The 20,931-nt window shown below is 33.8% G+C and overlaps 1 protein-coding gene across 2 annotated transcripts in view; it reads right to left on the bottom strand.

Annotated features, from left to right (window-relative positions):
- PAWR (pro-apoptotic WT1 regulator) overlaps positions 1-20,931 on the bottom strand; it is a 96,083-nt gene that overhangs the window by 4,910 nt on the left and 70,242 nt on the right. For both annotated transcript variants that reach the window (XM_072973349.1, XM_072973350.1), the window contains exons 4-6: positions 19,721-19,755; positions 3,810-3,957; positions 2,095-2,199 (exon numbers count right to left, since the gene is read on the bottom strand). In XM_072973349.1, coding sequence (XP_072829450.1) covers positions 2,095-2,199; positions 3,810-3,957; positions 19,721-19,755 — 288 coding nt within the window. The remainder of the gene's footprint in view (positions 1-2,094; positions 2,200-3,809; positions 3,958-19,720; positions 19,756-20,931) is intronic.

The following is a 20,931-nucleotide window of genomic DNA, read 5'->3' as shown; positions in this document are numbered from 1 at the left end:
CTTACAAGTAATTCAATTGGAAACAAGGGCTACCTCTGAAAAGAGCTCTGGATAGACTATGCCCCACCCAAAGGCAGCATCCACTACTCGACTCCTCATTGGTATCACGGTATTACAGGCCAGCTCTCGCCAGATCTCTCAGTTTTTAAACAGAAGCCAGAAATCAGAATTAATTGTGAATCTTCCAATTTTTAATCATTATAAATAACTTTAAATTTTTAGTTAAAAACAAATCCCTCCTTCCTCAAATTGAGGGCTAAACAAAATACATAAGTAGCAAGTATGAGGTCTAGGGCCTTAGATAGCAACTTTGTGTCAAATTAGGCATCAGAAAGATCCAGGTGCAAGTTCTGAATGTACTCCTACTACCTGGTGTGATCTGTGTACATGTTGGGGGATAAGAACCCGGGAGGGGAGAGAACTCAGGCCCACAGAAAAGGAGATCTAGGGCTTATAGAGTTCATCTGGTTCAGCTTATGTTAGGCTTCTCTATGACGTTTTGTTTGAGAGAAAGGTTTTTGAGCTTAAAAAAAAATGTGAAAGCCACTAAACTAGGTAATCACCTCCCAGCTTTAAAGTTATCCAATTCCAGCTCCACATTCCATAAATTAATCCCAGTGCCACATATACAACCATTTGGTAAACATGAGAACAATCCACTATAAGTTTTAGTTAGAAGAAACACTATTTTAAGGCAGATTATTTATTGATGGTTGGAAAAGCAGACATTTATATTTATAGCTTTATCCTTGAAATTCAAAATACTAAACTTGGAGAAATCAATGTGAATTCTAAGTATGCTACTGAATAGCTGCATTCTGATACATTTAGTATACTGTCTTTGGACAATTAGGTAAATGATTTAAAAATGTACAGACACAGAATTTGTATTTACTCACAAACTGAATGATAATAGGAAATTAATTTGTTGAAAATAACAATAATGAAGATATTAGATTGCTAAAATTACTACAATTGAGACCCACCTAAGACTTACAGAATTAAATGAAAAAATATACTCATGTATCATTACTAGATTATAAACCTGTAAGGGCAGGTGGTTCATTTTTCTTTTTAATGCACACAGTGTCTAAGACAGTGCCAACAGATCACAGACATCAAAAATATTTGCAGATTTTATATCATATTACAGAAATAATAGAGGAATGCTTGTGTTCTGAACCAAGATGAAAGGCAGTCTATAAGAATGGAAGAGCTTCCTTAGTATTAACACTGTCAAAGACCTGAGGTCAAATACTGGCTCAGCAGATTTCTAGGTGATTACTATGTATGACCTTGAGCAAGTTAAACTCTTGAGTTTCAGTGTCCTCATCTACACCCTGCAGTTAATGCCTTACAGCTTCATTAGACCGAGTCTGCACATAATGAAGCTTTCTATTTTCTCTTCTTCTAGAATTAGAGTTAAGACTGGATTAGGAATTTGTTCATTCCTTTTCTCCCTGAACCAAACTTGTTCCTTTCCTCTATCTTATGTAAAGCCTTCTAAAAGGCAAAACTATGAAATCTGTTCTCATTATCATTACCTAAGTATGGCCTAGCATTAATACCTGCTTCTTAAGCAGGAAGTAAATTCTAGAGCTGAAACTGATTAAAAAAAAAAAAAAGAGTTATGAACAGTAGTAATAGAGACCCTAGGGTAAGGCTGAACCTAAAGCCAGGACGCATACATATAACTGGAGAAAAAAAAAAAGTGAAAATACACACAATGACATATAGTTTCTTATGGCAAGAAAGCAGCAATTTTAGTTCCTCACTAAGGCAACTCTATGCCAGAGCCCTTTTATGTGGCGCTGACCAAGCTGCTTCTCACCTCCAGACTCCAACAGAACACAGACTAAATCCATTCACCTGGTCCATCCCCAAAAGAATAATATTAAGTAAATACAACTGATAATTGGCCAGAGGAATCAGTTTATGGGATGAAATGATGGTTCTGATCACCACAAATTACTATCTCATTAACAAAAGAATGAACTAAAATATAAAATTAAATAATGTTTTCATATTTATGTACTTTTTATCCAATTGCCATAAAAATGGAAACCGTAAACAGAAATATATATGAATACTCACTCTATTTAACAAATCAATTTCTTCTTTGAGTTTTCCAATCATTTCCTCTTTATCTTGCATTAGTCTCACAAGTCTTAAGTTTTCTTGCCTTTCTCTTACCACTTCCTAGTTGATACAATTACAAAGCATTAATTGGTAAGTAATGGGTTATTTATAATCTTAAATAGCACATCTGCCAAGTTTGATGAAGTACCTCAGATATATGAAGATCTCCAATTAATTTCTTAAGTCACTTGGTGAGGAAAGGAAGAACCCATATCCCAGAAAAGAACCGGAGAATGAGAGGGATACAGGAGTTGTAAAATATGCTTCTGATTAAGTCTGTTTACCCAAGTTTTTAACAAATACTAATAGTGTGACTTTAGCTCTTTAGCTTATCACAATCGTTAGTAATAAAATATCTTATATTTTCATGAATAATATTCTGTTTGGGGACATTCAAAATTTTTATTAAAAACACAAAATTTAAGAAAAAGACATGGCTCTATGGAAAATTCTAAACAGACAAATAATGGTCCTCAATTTTACATCTGGCTCTGCCAGTTAACTGACAACGGATGAAAATGAAGAAACTAAAAATGATTACTGGTTTTTAAATTTTTTTGTCTTCAAATAATGCAGCACCTTTTTCAAAGAAATCTTATGTAGAATCCAGAATCTTGAGCTAGGTCAGCCACTTTGGGGGCAAAAAAGAAGCAGAACTGAAAAGGTCTTGCCCAGAACTTGGCTTCTTCGTTACTAACCCTCAGAGAAAACAGCCAGCCAGCCTCATTAATCAGCTGCTGCCAACTACTAGCAACACAATCCAAACTCATGTGGAACTTCCAAAGCCCCTCTGAAAAGCCCCCTCAAAAATGATTAGACTACGTATTCCCTAAAGTTTTTAACTTAAACCTATAGAAACTAGTGTTAAAGCTCAAATGTGAACTAAAAATAATCATAATGTTATAAAAATTCTTTTTGTAATTCAATCTCTACTTAAAACAACCTTTATATTACAGGGAACAGTTTCAATTCAGCAAAACAAAACATATTTCCAACAATCATAAAGTAATTAAGCACCATTATTAACCTTAGCAGATGAATGTCTATAGAATAAACTTGAGACCCCATAGTTGATAAATTAATGCCAATATTCACTTGAGATGTTCTCAAAGATATTCCTTAACAGGTTTATTCTTGAAATTGTTTCAAACTCCACAGTGGCTCTAGGCTCTAACTCATAACTCAGAAGAAAGTCTATAAATGACAATCTGTAGATAATAAAATAAACACTCAGTAGTACATATCGCCAGCACAGACTTCTAACCATTTCGAAGGCAAAGATTTTCTTTTCAATATATTAAAGATAACACTTGGCAAAATGAGAGTATCCATTAAATATTAAAGAATACAAGAAGTGGCTCCATTTCTAGAAGTTTGAACATCAACAGAACTGGATATTAAAGTTTTAAGAAAATCAGAAGATGCTTAGCCACTATGCATCTAGAAAATATATATTTAAGACAGTGATTCAAAGCTGCTGCTTGACTACACATAGAAATACCAATTAACACTACTGGCATCTTTCATTAGTGCTCCTCATTCCTTCCCTTTGTTGGCATTGGCTTTTCCTCACAAATTTCAGTTTACTTTCTCTCAGCTGCTATGAAAGTAAAAAAGGAATCCTAATAGAATATTAATTTTATAAATCTTAAATAATTTGCATTTCATACCTTTTCAAGATCTTCAATTTTCTTTTCCAATGTGCTACTTGAGACCAAATTACCTGAAGCACTTACATCCCTGTTATATCTGCTGAACCCACTTCTATCTGTTCGGGGATATCTACTTGAGACATCTTCTTCAGAGGCAGTGGTCGTGCTATGGAAATAAAGATACAATTTTTTTTTAAAAATACCTAATATTCAGTAAGAAGAGTGCCAAGAGTATTTTCTATTCACCATAAACAATTACCATTCCCCTGAGGACATATAGCTATAAACAAGTCAACTTATTTATAACTATGGAAGTTAATCACTATTCTAACAATTAAAAAAAAAACAAAAAACAAAAAAACAGTAATTCTTTCGACCAGTATCTACTGAGTAGCTGCTAAGTACCATTCACTGTTCTGAATACTGAAGATGTAACAGGAAACTCACACATGGAGACATGGACTATGACATTCATAAAGCTTTCAGTTTAACATGGAATATAATCAATTATAATAAAGCAAGACAACCCTCACAATAAGGTATTATGAAAACTATTACAGGGGACCTAATGTGGACTGTATGTGGTGAAGAACCGCTTTCTTTTTCCTTCTACTTATAAATTTCATTCCATCATGGGCCAACACTTTGGTGTCGAACTACTGGAAAACACTGAAAATGAAAAATGAACTACTGAAAAAATAAAAGTAAGAAGGACAATACAAGATACAAGTCCAAATGTTTTACTAGATTCAGACCCACAAAATTATATTTTGATAATAGAATAAATAGAAAAAAGAAAAGAATTACAGAAAACTGCATAATTTTCACTGGAAGTATGCATATAATTATAGAAAATAGTCATCATACGAGCAACTTTTGTCATTTCATAATTCTTATTAACCAAAAATTATGAGTGAAACAGCAATTCCTCACATTAAATACCAATTCACACACTTTGAACTAATAGCATATAAGTCAATATTTATAGTCTTTAATGTAATAAATATGCTTGCTTCTTGTTTTTTGTATTAGTTATCTACTATCTGCATAAAAAATTATGCCAAAACTTAGTGGCTTAAAACAGCATACATTTATTATCTGACAATTTCTGCTGGTCAGGAATCTGGAAGCATGTTAGCTGTGTGGTTATGATTCAGGGTCTCTTATGAGGTTTTAGTCAAGATGCTGGTCAGGGCTACAGTCATCTGAAGGATTTGCCTGTAAGCTCGCTCACATGGCTGATGCCAAAAGGCCTCAGTTTCTCACTGGCTCTTGGCCAAAAGACTCAGTCCCTCAGTCTCTCTACTGGGCTGTTCACCACAAGACCGCTGGCTTCCATAGAGAAAGCGACACAACAACCAAGACAGACACTGCAGTCTCTGTCATGACCTAGTCTCAGAAGTGACAGGCTTTCACATCAACCCCATGCTGAACGTGGAGGGGGATTACACAGGTGTCAATACCAGGAGGTAGAGCTTTCCAGTGGTTCTCCTGGAGGCTGGCACCATTCTTGTTAATTTACCTAATCTAGGTTGGACTGATGACAACATTGATCACAAGGGATACGGTATATCTAAACTACCTCTACGATTTCTTTTAACAGCACTTACAACAGAGAAATTAGTTTCACAAGAGTAGGAGAAGAGGCTTGAAAGCAATTTCAGCAAGCTCAGGATTTTCATTTTTAACTCTTACCCCAAACTCATAAAACGATGCCTTTCAAAATTTGTCCTCAATTTTTATTGGTAGCCAGTTCCAATCATTTATCCAGCAAAATTATAGTTAAATCTAAAATAATTCTGACAGAGGTGGGAGGGTATACCTCAGTGGGTGAGCACATTTAGAATGCACGAAGTCCTAGGTTCAACCCTCAGTACCTTCATTAAATAAGTAAACAGATTAAAAAAAAACAATCAAATCAATTACCTCCTCCCTTCAAAAAAAGAATTAAAAAATAATTTTGATCAAAAATAATGGATTCTTGATCTACTCATTCCTATCAGTGGGTTTTCTTTTGATAGAATACAAAATTCAAAGTGTGTCTTAACAAATCCATAAGGTATTTATTTGATTATAACATTCTGCAAATGTGCAATACTAAAATCATCACCTATTTACTAATATATTGTGGAACTCTTCATAACAATTTGGAAAAATTTTCCCCCCAAATTTCTAACTTTCATTTTTGCCCTTTGACCATATGTAACAATGAAAACATTTAACATTCCTTTCTTGCATGGAAGGCTAAGATCATTAAAAAAAAAAAAAAGAATAAAGCTGTCAGACAAATAAGTCTAACTCATATTTTAAAGCTGGGGACCAAACTAGTTTCTTTCTTTTCTTTTTTTAAATTGAAGCACAGTTGATTTACAAACCCTGGTTTCTTATCTTGCAAAAACATGAAGTATTCATCCTAAAGATCAAATACTTTTATCTGAAAATTTCCCTTTGAAAATGATTGTATAATGCAGCATATGGTAACAGATGATTGGCTCAGCTTCCAAACTATCATTTACTTTTTCTTAAACCTGAGGTTTAATGTATTATGCTTAAGTAATTTACACTTTAAGTGAATGGTTAAATTTAGCTGATTAACAAGTACACTGTTTAGTTCAGCTGACGTAACAAAGACTTTCTCAATGAAAGAAGCAGGACAAAGATTTATATTCTGGCACAAGTTCTAGTATTTTTTCCCTGTCACTATCTCTATATAGTCAGAACATTCTCCTGCAAAAAGCAAAGGAAAACTGTGAACCACATATGTTGATTTGCTAACCCTTTAAAGTTTTATATACTTCAGAGCAAGCAAGCTTGTCAGCAAGGAAATTGAAAAATAAATGTTTCCTTCACATTACTGTCATGTCAGCACAATCAATATGCTCATCAAATTACAATAAAAATTCCTTTGCTATCCTGATTTGTCTAAGAGTTGGTCTTCTATATCACTAAACTGTTCCCAAATGTATCAAGCTATGGGTGTTGCTGGCAAGTATTATATGAACTACCTCCATTGCTACAGACTTATCCAACATCTCCAAGCAAACATCTTTGTCTTGTCATTTATGTATAGTTTTTTTTAATGTTAGCAACCAGAAGTCAGACTATAAAAGAAGCTCACAAAACACTAATGATCACATATGGAATACTGACGATCTGCTTCTGCCAGCTTCTTAACTATAATATTCTTTCTTTCAAATAATGCATTTCTGGCTGTGAGTATAATTATGTCATGCATATAAATGCCACTTAAATTTTATTGGGTTTATTGTTTTAGCAGCCAGTATATCACTGCAAATAACCCACTGTGGTTTTAACACTTCCAAATTAATAATGGTTAAAAACTGAACTCAATATAGGAGGGATTAATATTTCCCAACAAAATCAGCACAAACTCTTTTGGTCTTTATCTCTTTGAAATTACTTTAATCATCATCATTTGGTTTACTACTACTGTCACACTCAGAAAAGACGTTATCTTTTCTTGTTAAAAAAAAAAAAGTATAGTAATGCTTGTTTTACCATTGGTAAATTAGGATTGAAAATAAAGAACATAAATTTTACTTCCTAGATTTAGATAATACTAACAAAAGCAGAAACTGAAAAGATTTAAAAAAATTTTTTTACTTTCTATTTATTTGCTTATTTTATTTTGATTTAATTATTACATGTTTACATTTGAATTATTTTATTTATGGAACAAGAATAAGTGTGATTAAATTTAACACAAGATTTTTAAAAAATTTTATTTTATTGAGTCATAGTCAATTTATAATGTCAATTTCCAGTGTAGGACACAATTTTTCAGTCATACACGAACATACATATATTCATTGTTGCATACTTTTTCCACCGTGAGCTACCACAAGATCTTGTATATATTTCCCTGTGCTATACAGTATAAACTTGTTTATCTATTCTATATATACTTGTCAGTATCTACAAATTTCGAACTCCCACTCTGTCCCTTCCCACTCCCCTTCCCCCGGCAACCACAAGTTTGTATTCTATGTCTATGAGTCTGTTTCTGTTTTGTATTTATGTTCATCTGTCTTTTTTTCTTTTTTAGATTCCACATAGGAGCGATCTCATATGGTATTTTTCTTTCTTTTTCTGGCTTACTTCACTTAGAATGACATTCTCCAGGGACATCCAATGTTGCTGCAAATGGCATTATGTTGTCATTTTAATGGCTGAATAGTATCCCATTGTATAAATATACCACTGCTTCTTTATCCAGGCATCTGTTGATGGACATTTAGGCTGTCTCCATGTCTTAGCTATTGTAAATAGTGCTGATATGAACAGTGGGGTGCAGGTGTCTTTCTGAAGTAGGGTTCCTTCTGGATATATGCCCAGAAGTGGGATTACTGGGCCATATGGTAAATCTATTCCTAGTCTTTTGAGGAATCTCCATACTGTTTTCCACAGTGGCTGCACCAGACTGCATTCCCACCAGCAGTGTAGGAGGGTTCCCTTTTCTCCGCAGCCTCTCCAGCATTTGTCATTTGTGGACTTTTGAATGATGGCCATTCTGACTGGTGTGAGGTGATACCTTATTGTAGTTTTGATCTGAATTTCTCTGATAATTAGTGATATTTAGTATTTTTTCATGTGCCTATTGGCCATTTGTATGTCTTCACTGGAGAATTGCTTGTTTAGGTCTTCTGCCCATTTTTGGATTGGGATGTTTGTTTTTTTCTTATTAAGCCATGTGAGCTGCTTATACATTCTGGAGATCAAGCCTTTGTCAGTTTCATCTTTTGCAAAAGTTTTCTCCCATTCCGTAGGTTGTTGTTTTGTTTTGTACATGGTTTCCTTTGCTGTGCAAAAGCTTGTAAGTTTAATTAGGTCCCATTTGTTTATTCTTCTTTTTATTTCTATTACTTGGGTAGACTGTTCTAGGAGAACATTTTTGAGATGTATGTGAGATAATGTTTTACCCATGTTTTCTTCTAGGAGGTTTATTGTATCTTGTCTTATGTTTAAGTCTTTGATCCATTTTGAGTTTATTTTTGTGTATGGTGTAAAGGAGTAACACAAGATTTTTAACATAAGTAAATCCTTACATTTTCTTCAATTCTTAAACATTTTGGGGTACAAATGACTAACATGAAAGTAACACTGGTACAGCATAAAACAGTCTTCTCTATCTTGCATGGTACACTGACCAAGATAAACCATATTCTGGGCCATAAAACACATCTTCACAAATTTAGAAGACTAGAAATCATATAATGTCTGCTCTTAGACCACCATAGAATTAGACTAGCAGCAACAGAAAGATAACTGGAAAATCCCAAAATTACATGGAGATTAAGCAACATACTTCTAAATAACATAAAGGTCAAAGAAGAAATCTCAAGAGAAATTTTAAAACATTTTGAACAAAAGGAAAATGAACCCACCATTTAAAATTTGTGGAATGCAGTAGAAGTGCTTAGAGGGAAATTTTAGCACTGAATGCATATACTAAAAAAGCAGAAAGGTCTAAAATCAATACTTTTAAGTTTCTATCTTGGAAAACTAGAAGAGAGTAAATTAAATCCAAAGTAAGCAGAATAAATGAAACAACAAGAATTAGAGCAGGAATCAATGAAATTGAAAACAGGAAACCAACACAGAAAAAATTAATGAAACCAGAAACTATTTCTTTGAAAATATCAATAAAATCAATAGGCCTCCAGTCAAGCTACCTAAGAAGAGAGGACACAGATTACTAGTATCAGAAATGAAAGGGGGAACATCATTAATGATTCCATGGACATTAAAAGAACAATAAAGGAATATTGTGAACAACACTGCCCCCAAATTTGATAATCCAGATAAAATGGATCAATTCCTTGAAAGATACAATCTGCCAAAACTCACATAAGAAATAGACAATCTGAATAGTCCTGTATTTGTTAAAGAAATTGAACCAATAATTAATAACTTTGCAGAACAGAAGTAGCAGCCCAGATGGGTTCACTAGTGAATCCTAGCAAACATTGAAGGAAGAAATTATACTGATTTTCTAACATCTCTTTCAGAAGATAAAAGCAGAGGAAATACATCCTAACTCATTCTATGAATTACCCTAATACCAAAACCAAAGACATCACATGAAAAAAAAAAACAAAAAAAAACTAAAGACTAAGATCTCTTGTTGACACAAAAATTCTCAACAAAATTTTTGCAAATCAAATTCAAAAATGTATAAGAAGAATTATAAGTCAAAATCAAGTGGGACTTATTCCAAGTATTCAAGGTTGGCTCAATATTAAAAAATCAATTAATGCAATCTATCACATCAACAGGCTAAAAAAGAGAAATATCACATGATCATGCACAGACACGGAAAAATTACTTGACGAAATCTAACACCTATACATGATAAAAACTGGACAAACTAAGCATAGAAGGGAACTTCCTCAACTTGATAAAGAATATCTACAAAAACCTGTATCATACTTAATGGTGAGACACTCAAAATCTTTCCTGCTATGATCAAGAACAAGGCAAGGATGCCCCTTCTTCCCCACTCTTAGTCAACGTCTTATTGGAAGTCCTAGGTAATGCAGTAAGACAAGAAAAGGAAATAAAAGGTATACAGATTGGGAAGGAAGAAATACAACTGTTTTTGTCCACAACTGATGTGATCATCCGTATTGAAAATTTTAAAGATCAACAGCAACAAGAATTTGTAAAATAGTAAGCAGTTATAGCAAGGGTGCAGGATTCAAGGTTAATATACAAAAGTCAATCACTTTCCTACACATGTGTGATGAACAAGTGGAATTTGAAATTAAAAACACAATACATTTACATTAGCTCCCTTCAAAATGAAGTATTTAAGTATAAATTTAATAAAATATGTATAACATTTATATGAGGAAAACAACAAAACTGATGAAAGATTTCAAAGAACTAAATAAATGGAGAGATATTCCCTGTTAATTATGTTAATGAACAGGAAGAGCCAATACTGGCAAGATGTCACTTCTTCCCAGCTTTGATTTCCTATTGACCTATTGGCTCAATGCAAGCCCAATCAAAATTCCAGCAGGTTATTTTGCAGCTATTGACAAACTAATTCTAAAGTTTACAGGGAGAGGCAAAAGATCGAGAATAGCCAACACAGTATTAAAGAACAAAGCTGAAGGGCTAACGTTATCCAGCTTCAAGACTTACTATAAAGCTACAGTAATCAAGACAGTGGTACTGGTGAAAGGAAAGACTAATAGAGCAAGGGAACAGCAACAGAAGTAGAACTAAACTCACATAAATGACACACAACTGATCTTTGACAAAGGCACAAAGGCAATGCAACAGAGCAAAATAGCCTTTTCAACAAATGATGCTGGAACAACCAGACATCTGCAGGCAAAAAAATGAAAAATAAAACAAAGACCTTATATACTTCATAAAAGTTAATTTAAAATGGATTGTGAACCTAAATGTAAAATGCAAATAAGATGGCAAATAAGCTAAGAAGATGCTCCATATCATATGTCATCAGGGAAATGCAAATTAAAATGAGATACCACTACACATATATTAAAGTGGCTAAAGTCAGAAACAATGCTGGCAAGGATGGAGCAAAAGGAACACTTATTCATTACTGGTGGGAATGTAAAATGGTACAACTGTTTTGGAGACAGTTTGGTGGTTTCTCACAAAACTAAACATACTCTTAACATACAATCCATCAGTCATACTCCTTGGTATTGCAGCTCCTTAAGGAGCTGAAAACATGTCTACAAAAAATATGCACATGGATGTTCACAACAGCTTTATTCATAACTGCCAAAATTTGGAAGCAACCATGATGTCCTTTTATAGGTGAATGGACATCCAGAAACTGGAATATTATTCAGCACTAAAAAGAAATAAGCTATCAAGCCATGGAAAACGTGAAGTAATCTTAAATGCATATTACTAAGTGAAAGAAGTCAATCTGAAAAGACTCCATACTGTATGATTCCACACATATGACACTGTGGAAAAGGCAAAACTATGGAGACAGTAATAAGATCAGTCATTGCCAGGGGTTGGGAGGAGAGGTGACAAGGAAAGGGATAAATAGGTGGAGTACAGAGGATTTTTAGGGCAGTAAAAACACTCTGCATGATACCATAATGATGGATATGTGTCATTACACATTTGCCCAAATCCACAGAATATACACCACCAAGAGTGAACCATAATGTAAACTATGGACGTTAGGTGGTTATGATGCATCAGTGTTAAGTTCATCAACTGTAACAAATATGTCTCTCTGTTGAGGAATGTTGATAAGGGGTGTGATGATGACAATGTCAAAGTGCAATTCAAGTTTCTAAATGTTTACTCTAGAGTTCTGTTCTTATCTTGTCATAGATTAGTAACAAACAGTTCAAAAACCACACCTGGAGTAGCATTATGCTAGAGAATGCTTAAACTTAGACTTAAAAGAGGAATAAGAATTCAAATGTCTAGAAACAAAGAGTATGTGGCCATCTGAAAACAGAAAAATCCAATAGGGCTAAAGTATGAAATGTAAACATAGGAGCAGTAAGATATGATGCTGGAAAAACGAGCTGGAGACTTGAGAGCTATTTTATGAAGAACTTAAACTAATGTCTCCAAAGAACAGACCGGTTACCAGTACTGAGATTGAATCGGTAATTTAAAAACTTCCAACAAACAAAAATCCAAGACCAGATGGTTGCACAGGTGAAATCTACCACATATTTAGAGAAGAGTTAACACCTATCCTTCCGAAACTATCCCAAAAAATTGCATGAACACTTCCAAACTCATTCTATGAGGCTACCATCACCCTGATACCAAAACCAAAGATATCACCAAAAAAAGAAAAGTACAGGCCATTATCATTCATGAACATAGATGCAAAAATCCTCAACAAAATACTAGCAAACCAACTTGAACAATACATTAAAAGGCGCACACACCATGATTAAGTGGGATTTATCCCAGGGATGCAAGGATTCTTCAAAATCCACAAATCTATCAGTATGATACACCACCTTAACAAAGTGAAGAATAAAAACCATATGATCGTCTCAATAGATGCAGAAAAAGCTTTTGATAAAATTCAACATCCATTTATGACAAAAACTCTCCAGAACTGGGCACAGAGTGGGCAGAGAGGGAACATACCTCAACATAATAAAGGCCATATATGACAAACCCACAGCTAACATCATATTCAATGGTGAAAAGCTGAAAGCATTTCCTTTAAGATCAGGAACAAGAGAAGGATGCCCACCGATGCCACTTTTATTCAACATAGTTTTGGAAGTCCTAGCCACAGAAATCGAAGAAGAAAAATAAATAAAAGGGATCCAAGTTGGAAAAGAAGAAGTAAAACTCTCATTGTTTGCAGATAATATGACACTATACACAGAAAATCTTAAAGATGCTACCAGAAAACTACTACAATTCATCAATGAATCTGGCAAAGTTGCAGATTTCAAATTAACATACAGAAATCTACTTCATTTCTGTTCACTAGCAATGAAATTTCAAAAAAGAAATCAAGGAAACAATCCCATTTACCACTGCACCAAAAAGAATAAAATACCTAGGAATATGTGTACCTAGGGAGGCAAAAGACTTGTACTCTGAAAACTGTAAGATACTGATAAAGGAAACTGAAGACAACACAAACAGACGGAAAGATATACTGTGTTCTCGGACTGGAAGAATCAGTATTATTAAAATGGTCATATTATCCAAGACAATATACAGATTCAATGCAATCCCTATCAAATTACCAATGGCATTTTTCAGAACTGGAATAAAACAATTGTTAAATTTGTGTGGAAACACAAAAAGACCCCAAATATCTTTCTCATGCTAAGAATTTAAATTTTTTAAAACTTTCACTTAAAACTCCAAAACAAACATCAAAATATTTTTCTACTTTTTAAAAAATTAAAAAAAAATTTTAAGAACAGATGTGATTTTACGTATCTTGCCAGCTGAACAACCACATGATCATTTCTGCACTTACATACTTGATTTGATATTCTCCTTAAACTACTCCTCCAGACTTCCCAATTTTGTGGGTGTTGGTTGAACTACATAATAATTCATAAATCCACTTAACCACTCAAATTACAGTATTGTGCAATTCTTAGAAGGTGAACAAAGAACACTTCCCTCAGGATACCTCCAGTGCTAAATGATCATCAGACACACAGAGCAAGGGAGTAATACGCAAATAACTAGTACACAGTACTACCTATTAAGTACACAGTGGGCCCTCCAAATCTGTGTGTTCTGCATCCACAAATTCAAGCAACTTGGATTGGAAATATTCAGGGGGTAGGGGGAGAATTCCAGAAATTTCCAAAAAGCAAAACTTATATTTTCATAGCATTTATATTGTATTAGGTATCATAAGCATTCTAAAGATGATTTAAAGTACATGGGAGGCTATACATAGGTTATATGCAAATACTACAACATTTTAAATAAGGGACTTGTACATCACAGATTCTGGTATCCTCCAGGGTTCCAGACCCAATCCCCTCCATGGATACTAAGGGATGACTATAAATGCCTTAGTGTTTTTTAGATTAAGAGGTAAACATAAATACAAGATCTATTTTCCCTCCTGTACCCTAACATTATCTTATGTACCACCTGCCTTGGAGACTAGTTTAGACTTCATTTAAAGGTCATGGGAAGCCACTAAAGCAGGAAAAGTGACAGAATCACTTTAACAAAATGCACTGGAAATGAGGAAACTGGAGGCAGGGAGGCCCAGTTTGGAGGTTATTGTAATTATATGTAAGAGACTATGGGTGTCTTGGATTGGTTTGCTGGCACTGGAGGAAGAGATAAATTCAACAAGTTTTGGTAAATGACTGGATGTAAGTGAGGTAGTGGGGTGGGGGGAAAAGGTCATAAACAATGTCCAGATTTCTGGCTTGAGCAAGAATGGATTTTGATACCAACTGCTGAAATCCACCAAGTTTCACAAGTTTACTTTTGAACATGCTGAGTTTAAGATGCTTCTGAGATATCTAAAAGTAGGTATTTAGAAGTTGTTGGTTGTACAGGTAATGATTTGGAATCATCAGAATAGGTATCGAGAGTAACTGAAGTCATCAAAGTTAAAGAAATTTCTAGCACAAATACACTAAAGAAAAAGAACAAAGTCTAAGACAGAGAGCTGAGTAACACCAACACATAAAGAACAAGTAGGAAAGAAGAACGACGAGACTGGGAAATACCAGCAAAGCGGCAGGAAGAAAATCAAGAGTAAGGTATCACTGAAGCCATATATAAAAGAGCATTAGAATCATTTTAAAGGATCTCTTTCCACTTAAAAAAAAAAAGTCCAATTATCTTTATCTGCATCAACCACAAGGTTATTCAAATAGAAACTACAACAGTGACAACTACAAATGAAAACCTAGAAATGTGGATATCCCTTAATAACTTTGTATTTGCTTAAAGTACAAGCTTAAAACAGCATTTCAAAAAGTTTAACCTATTAACAATTTTAAAAATTCTTCATATCAGGCTTGTCAATATATAAATGACACTATCACACAAATTCAAGACAAGGAATAATTATCACTGAAAAATAAATCATGCGTCATCACCATTACATATTAGGTTTGTAAAGAACAGTCATAATTGTGAATAACTGTGTTACTTGATCTTATTGCCAAATTTAACTCTGTTTATTCTAAAAACAGAAATGTTTTAATCTATTTTGAGGGCTGCATATGTACAGTGCAAAATACCAAGAATAAAAAATTGTTTTATTAACTCCAAAAAGATTATAACATTCTACTCAAGAATGTTAACACAAATCTCTAACTAATATAATTCCAAAAAGAATTCCCCTCTGCCCTTAGCTACAAAGTTACTAACCATAATGTTCACAAAAGGAAAAAGAATAAACAGTATCATCAAAGATAAAAACCACCTTTTACTGAAAATTTTCCCCTCTGGGGATTTTCATATCTTCTGTGGAAAGCCTAGAAGGTGTTGTGTTGGGGGATAAAGCACTGTTATTCTAAAACTATCATGAGAACAAGATTGGCAGCATTATGAGATTACAGCTAGAGGAATTTTCCACTAAAATAGATATTTTAAAGCTTAGCAATTAGAAGAAGTACAAGACTCATGAGTAAAATCCTACTTTTAGAATGGATATCAAATATTTAGAAGTACTGGATAAATCATGAAATTCTTAAATAACCAATAAGTACATGACTGGTCTCCGTGTGTTTTATGTGTTTCTCTACCTTATTCTATTCCACCCCTACTCCCACTGTTAAAAAAAACAGCCTCTTACTCTATATAGGTCTTCTCTCTCTCCCCTCTTTAAACACACACACAAACACACAGAGCAACAACTAAAGATCAAAATTACCTCTCAGACTCCTTATTAAAATTATGATACATATTCACTGTGGGAAACAAATAATACGAATCAACATCTCCAGTAATCCTACCAACCCAGAGATAACTGCTGATATCAGTAGTTCATAATCTTTTGGGACTGCAGATCCCTTTGAAAATCTGATGAAAAATACAGCTCTTCTCCCAGATAAATAAACATTATATTCTTTTACATAGAATTTCAGCAGTTTATTAATAGATTTTAAGTTAAGAATGCTTTATGTATGTTATGATAGACTTTATTTGATATCATACTATTTGTAATATGCTCCCCCTCTTCCCATTTAACATAAATAGGTAATAATTTTCCTATAATTATTAATTCCTATCATTAATAGTTTTCTACAGACTCAGTTTAATGTCTGTATTATAACTCTGTATTAGTATGTCACAGCTAAACCCTATCTCATTGTTAGAAATTTTTAAGCTTTTCCAGTTAGGGGCCACCATACATGCTCATTTTTGGTATATTAAATATGGTGGATTATTCTAAAAAGATCACTATAAACTTTACCAAGTAAACATTCTACTAAGAACATTACACACTGGGAAAAAAACCCTACAAAAACACAACCACTGACCCATCTTTCCTAAGCCTTGAGTTTCAGAAATTTTACAACCACTGCCTCTAAGTAGTTTTCCAAAGGTTTTAAAAAGGAGATCAGTGAATATGTAAGAGATGTTCTAGAGAAACAACAGTTGATTAGTAAAATAGAGCATAACTAGAATGAGTGCTTAACAGATTCAATGCTTAAAAAGGTACAGCCTTGATACTTATGAGAAAAAAATAAGTATCAAATTCATAACTTATAAGAGCACACATACAAACTAGTCTTGCATGTGCTTGTATCCTCTAATGACTTTTTAAGAATTTGCCTATTTTACTGAAGTTATTTGATTTACTGAAAATATTTTCTAACATATAATGCCAAATTTCTATCCTTTAGCCCATTCCTTTTCTCCATCTTCATTCATCAGCAAACACTCTCTAAGAAACATCCATATTCTAGTCTTTGTTACAACTTGCTGACAGATTAATGAAAGTAATGAACTGTTGATGTACAATACAACTCCTCTAGAAAGGAATCGATCATTTCAGATCTAGATTCTAGATTTTGTGTTTGTTCTTTTTCTTTTTAGATAGTATTCAAACTACAAGTTGCCATGAGTCAGTGAATAATGACTAGAAACAAATTTTTTTTTGTTTTATAACAGTTATTAAATGTGGCTAAACCTCTGAGAGCTGCAAATTAACAAACCGCATGCTCTAAGCTATGAAAATAAAGGAAGTAATAGGTATACAAACAGGTCACAAGTAAAATAATGGTCTGAAAATCTAAAAAATAAAAACATACACCATGTGAAATCAATTTTCTTCCTGATTTAACACAATGATATGTAAATAAACCTTTTGATGAGGATTTATAAAACCATTCCCCTAACGATTCTAACTAAAGAATACAAATCTGAAAAGTATCAATCATAATTTAAGGTTTATTATTTAATAAGAACTAAATATGTATGAATGATACAACAAACTTGTTAAGTTACTGAAGTTTGTCTTTACTCTCCAAACCAGAAACTGATGATAAAATGTTTTTTGGCTTGACAATGTAACCTGGAAATAGGCCAAATGAAAGCTATTTGATTGGTAATGATTGCTAGAAAAGGAAAGATTCTTTCCAGTTTAAACTATTCATGTTAAGTAAAAATTATCAAGTAAAAACATAAATGTTAGAACCTTAAAAGAATCACAGGTTTCGTTATACCTACATCAAAATACTCATAAATGAAAATGAAAGCAGCAGCAGTGACAAACATATCAGATCCACTTATTCAAATGTTGATTATCTTGGCCTTATCTCTTCTAGAAGTTAAAAACTAAATTTTATTTCTATAATAACTTGGTATTAAAATTAGAGATCTTCTTAATCAGTGTTTTATTTAGATGAACTATAAAAACTACAACTTTTAACCAAATATTTTAAACTTTACCATAAAATAGAGGAAGACAAAGGTTTGATATGTATAAATCTAGGTGGACTGTCTTGTGCAAGCATGTGGGCTCTGGAGTTAGGTGCCCTGAGTTCAAATCTAGATTCTTCTACTCACTAGCTATGTAACCACAATGAAATTATTCTACCTCTTTACTGCATTTCATCTACAAAATGAAAGTAGATATTATACCTACTATACTTACCCTATAAGGTAACTGAGAATTGAATGAAGTTTCTATGCAAAGCACCTTGCACATTATAAGCACTTGATAAGATTTACCACTATTCTATAATTATTAGCACAAGTATGACCACATCTTCTGAAACTTTCATGGCTTCAACAGGGAAGGAAGCTAATATCCCAGGCATCTCCATTAAACACCTTCTCATACCTAACTCTGATTGTTCTTCCTATACATGTGCATACACGTTCAAACACGTTTTCTGGTAAAAGCATTACTCATTGTGTAAAGGTGGCGCCATGGACTTGCTATGGTCTGAATGTGTCCCCCTAAAATTCATTTGCTGAAATCCCAATGCCCAATGTGAGGGTAATAAGAAGCGGGACGTTTGGGAGGTGCCTGGGTTACAAAGGTGAAGTCCTCATGAATGGAATTAGTGCTCCTGTAAAAGAGACCTCACACAGCTCTCCAGCCCCTTCCACAGGTGAAGACAGTGAGAGGCTGCTATTTTGCAACTGGCAAGAGGGTCTCACCAGAACATCACCGTGCTGGCAATCTGATCTCTGACTTCCAGCCTCCAGAACTGTGAGAAGGACATTTCTGTTGTCTGTGGTATTTTGTTACAGCAGCCTGAATGAACGAAGCTCGGAATGAATTGTGTACTCTACTCCCAAAATTCATATGCTGAAGCCCTAGCCTCAATGTGATGGTATACTTGGAAGCAGGGCCTTTGGGAGGTACTTAGGTTCAGATAAGGTCGTGAGGGTGGGGCCCTTACGATGGGATTAGGATTAGTGCATTTATCAAAGGAGACACCAGGGAAGTCACCATTTCTCTCCCCACCATTTAAGGACACTGCAAGAAGGAAGCTCTCTGCATGTCAGGAGAAGAATCCTCATCAGAATCAGACCATGTGGCACCCTGACCTTGGACTTCATAACCTCTAGAACTGTGAGAAAATAAATTTCTGTTTTAGCCATTCTGTCCATGGTATTTTGTTATGGCATCCCAAGCTGACTAACAAGGTGATACACTTGTACTTTCAGTGTTTAAATACACAAAACAAAATGATTCTAAGTTTTTTCTTTTGCTAAGTTTATCAAACCCATACAAATTCATGGTGTGCAGTTTTCAAAGACTGCAGAGTATGTCAGAATAAGTTACGGTCAGACAGACATTACACTCTTGCCTACAATGTAATTTATTTTTAAGAGCACAATAGTAAAATTCCTTATTTTTCAAACAGCGGCTTTAAACAGTTTTAGTCAGTTAAGCCATGGTCAGAAAGACATTATACTCATGTCTACAATATGCTTTTAAGTCTTAACTTATGGATTCTTACCTCTTATATCTGCCTGTAACTGTTCTAGATGGCTCCTGTAAAGTAAAAAGGACATATCAGTTTGGGTATGTTTATAAGCACACAATTCCAAGTTACATAAAACAACTGATAGTGCTAGAACAACTACCACTACTTTTAAAAATTCACATTGCTGGTCAAACAAAACAAGACTATATGTCTAATTTTTCAGACAAAATCAATCACTTTTTATAAATTATATCCTTAATTCGGAAGTATTTTACAAGCTCAGAAAATGAAAAAAGGATCATCATTCATCATCCAATCAGCTTAAACCTTTTCAGAAGTCAACAAGCATTAAAAAATACAACACATCTCCCTTCCAGTCTTTTTTATGCCCTAAGTTTTTTTAAAAAGCTACAACTCAACATACATATAGAATGATTAATGCTTATTTTAAAGACAGCTAAAAATGAAATGTGAGAAAGTACTTTTTATGCTGATTCTAAGCTACCCATAAAAGAAAACAATTGCTGAAAGTTAACATTAAGCATTGGGATGAGAAAGCTATTACCTCACAATTAACCAGTCAGTCATTTCTCTGTTCAATCTTTTGCAGTTTCATCTTAATAACACTGGTCAAAATTAAATAAGTCTTCTTAAAAACTGATGAGAACTCTTTTTTTTCTAGTTAATCATTAAAAATCTCCATGAGAGACTCTCTGAGTTATTTCTGATCTGGTTAAAATCAGAGAATAAGTTCCCTTTGTAAGATGACCAGATTCCAGACTGAAACAGCAAATACTGACTGCTTGCTGCAATAAAGAACATCTCAATGTGGGAAAACAGTGCGAAAAACCATACGGTTAAGAGTAAGATTTAGATTCAAGTTCCAACCAGATTGGCTACCCTAGCTGCGAGACTATGGGTAAGTTACTTAACTTCTCTCAGCCTCAGTTTCTTCACCTCTAAAATAGGAATAACAACTATGTCTATTTTACTGGGTTGTTGTGGGGATTAAATGACATAAGTGATAAAACAATTGGCAAAACTCTTTACAACAGGCTAATAATTTAAATTTGACAGCTAAGATATTAAAAAAAAAAACCCTGGGGTATAGAAAAACCATTATTGAATTTTCTATGTGGAATTTTAATAAATCTGACAATTATTCCAAGTCAGTAAATTCCCATTATAATAGACTACATCATTTACTTAAGTATAACTTTAAGTACAATAGAAACTTCTGGAAG

The sequence above is a fragment of the Vicugna pacos genome, chromosome 12, assembly GCF_048564905.1.
Source record: "Vicugna pacos chromosome 12, VicPac4, whole genome shotgun sequence".
NCBI classification, from domain to species: domain Eukaryota; kingdom Metazoa; phylum Chordata; class Mammalia; order Artiodactyla; family Camelidae; genus Vicugna; species Vicugna pacos.
This window is presented reverse-complemented; position numbering and strand designations above follow the sequence as displayed.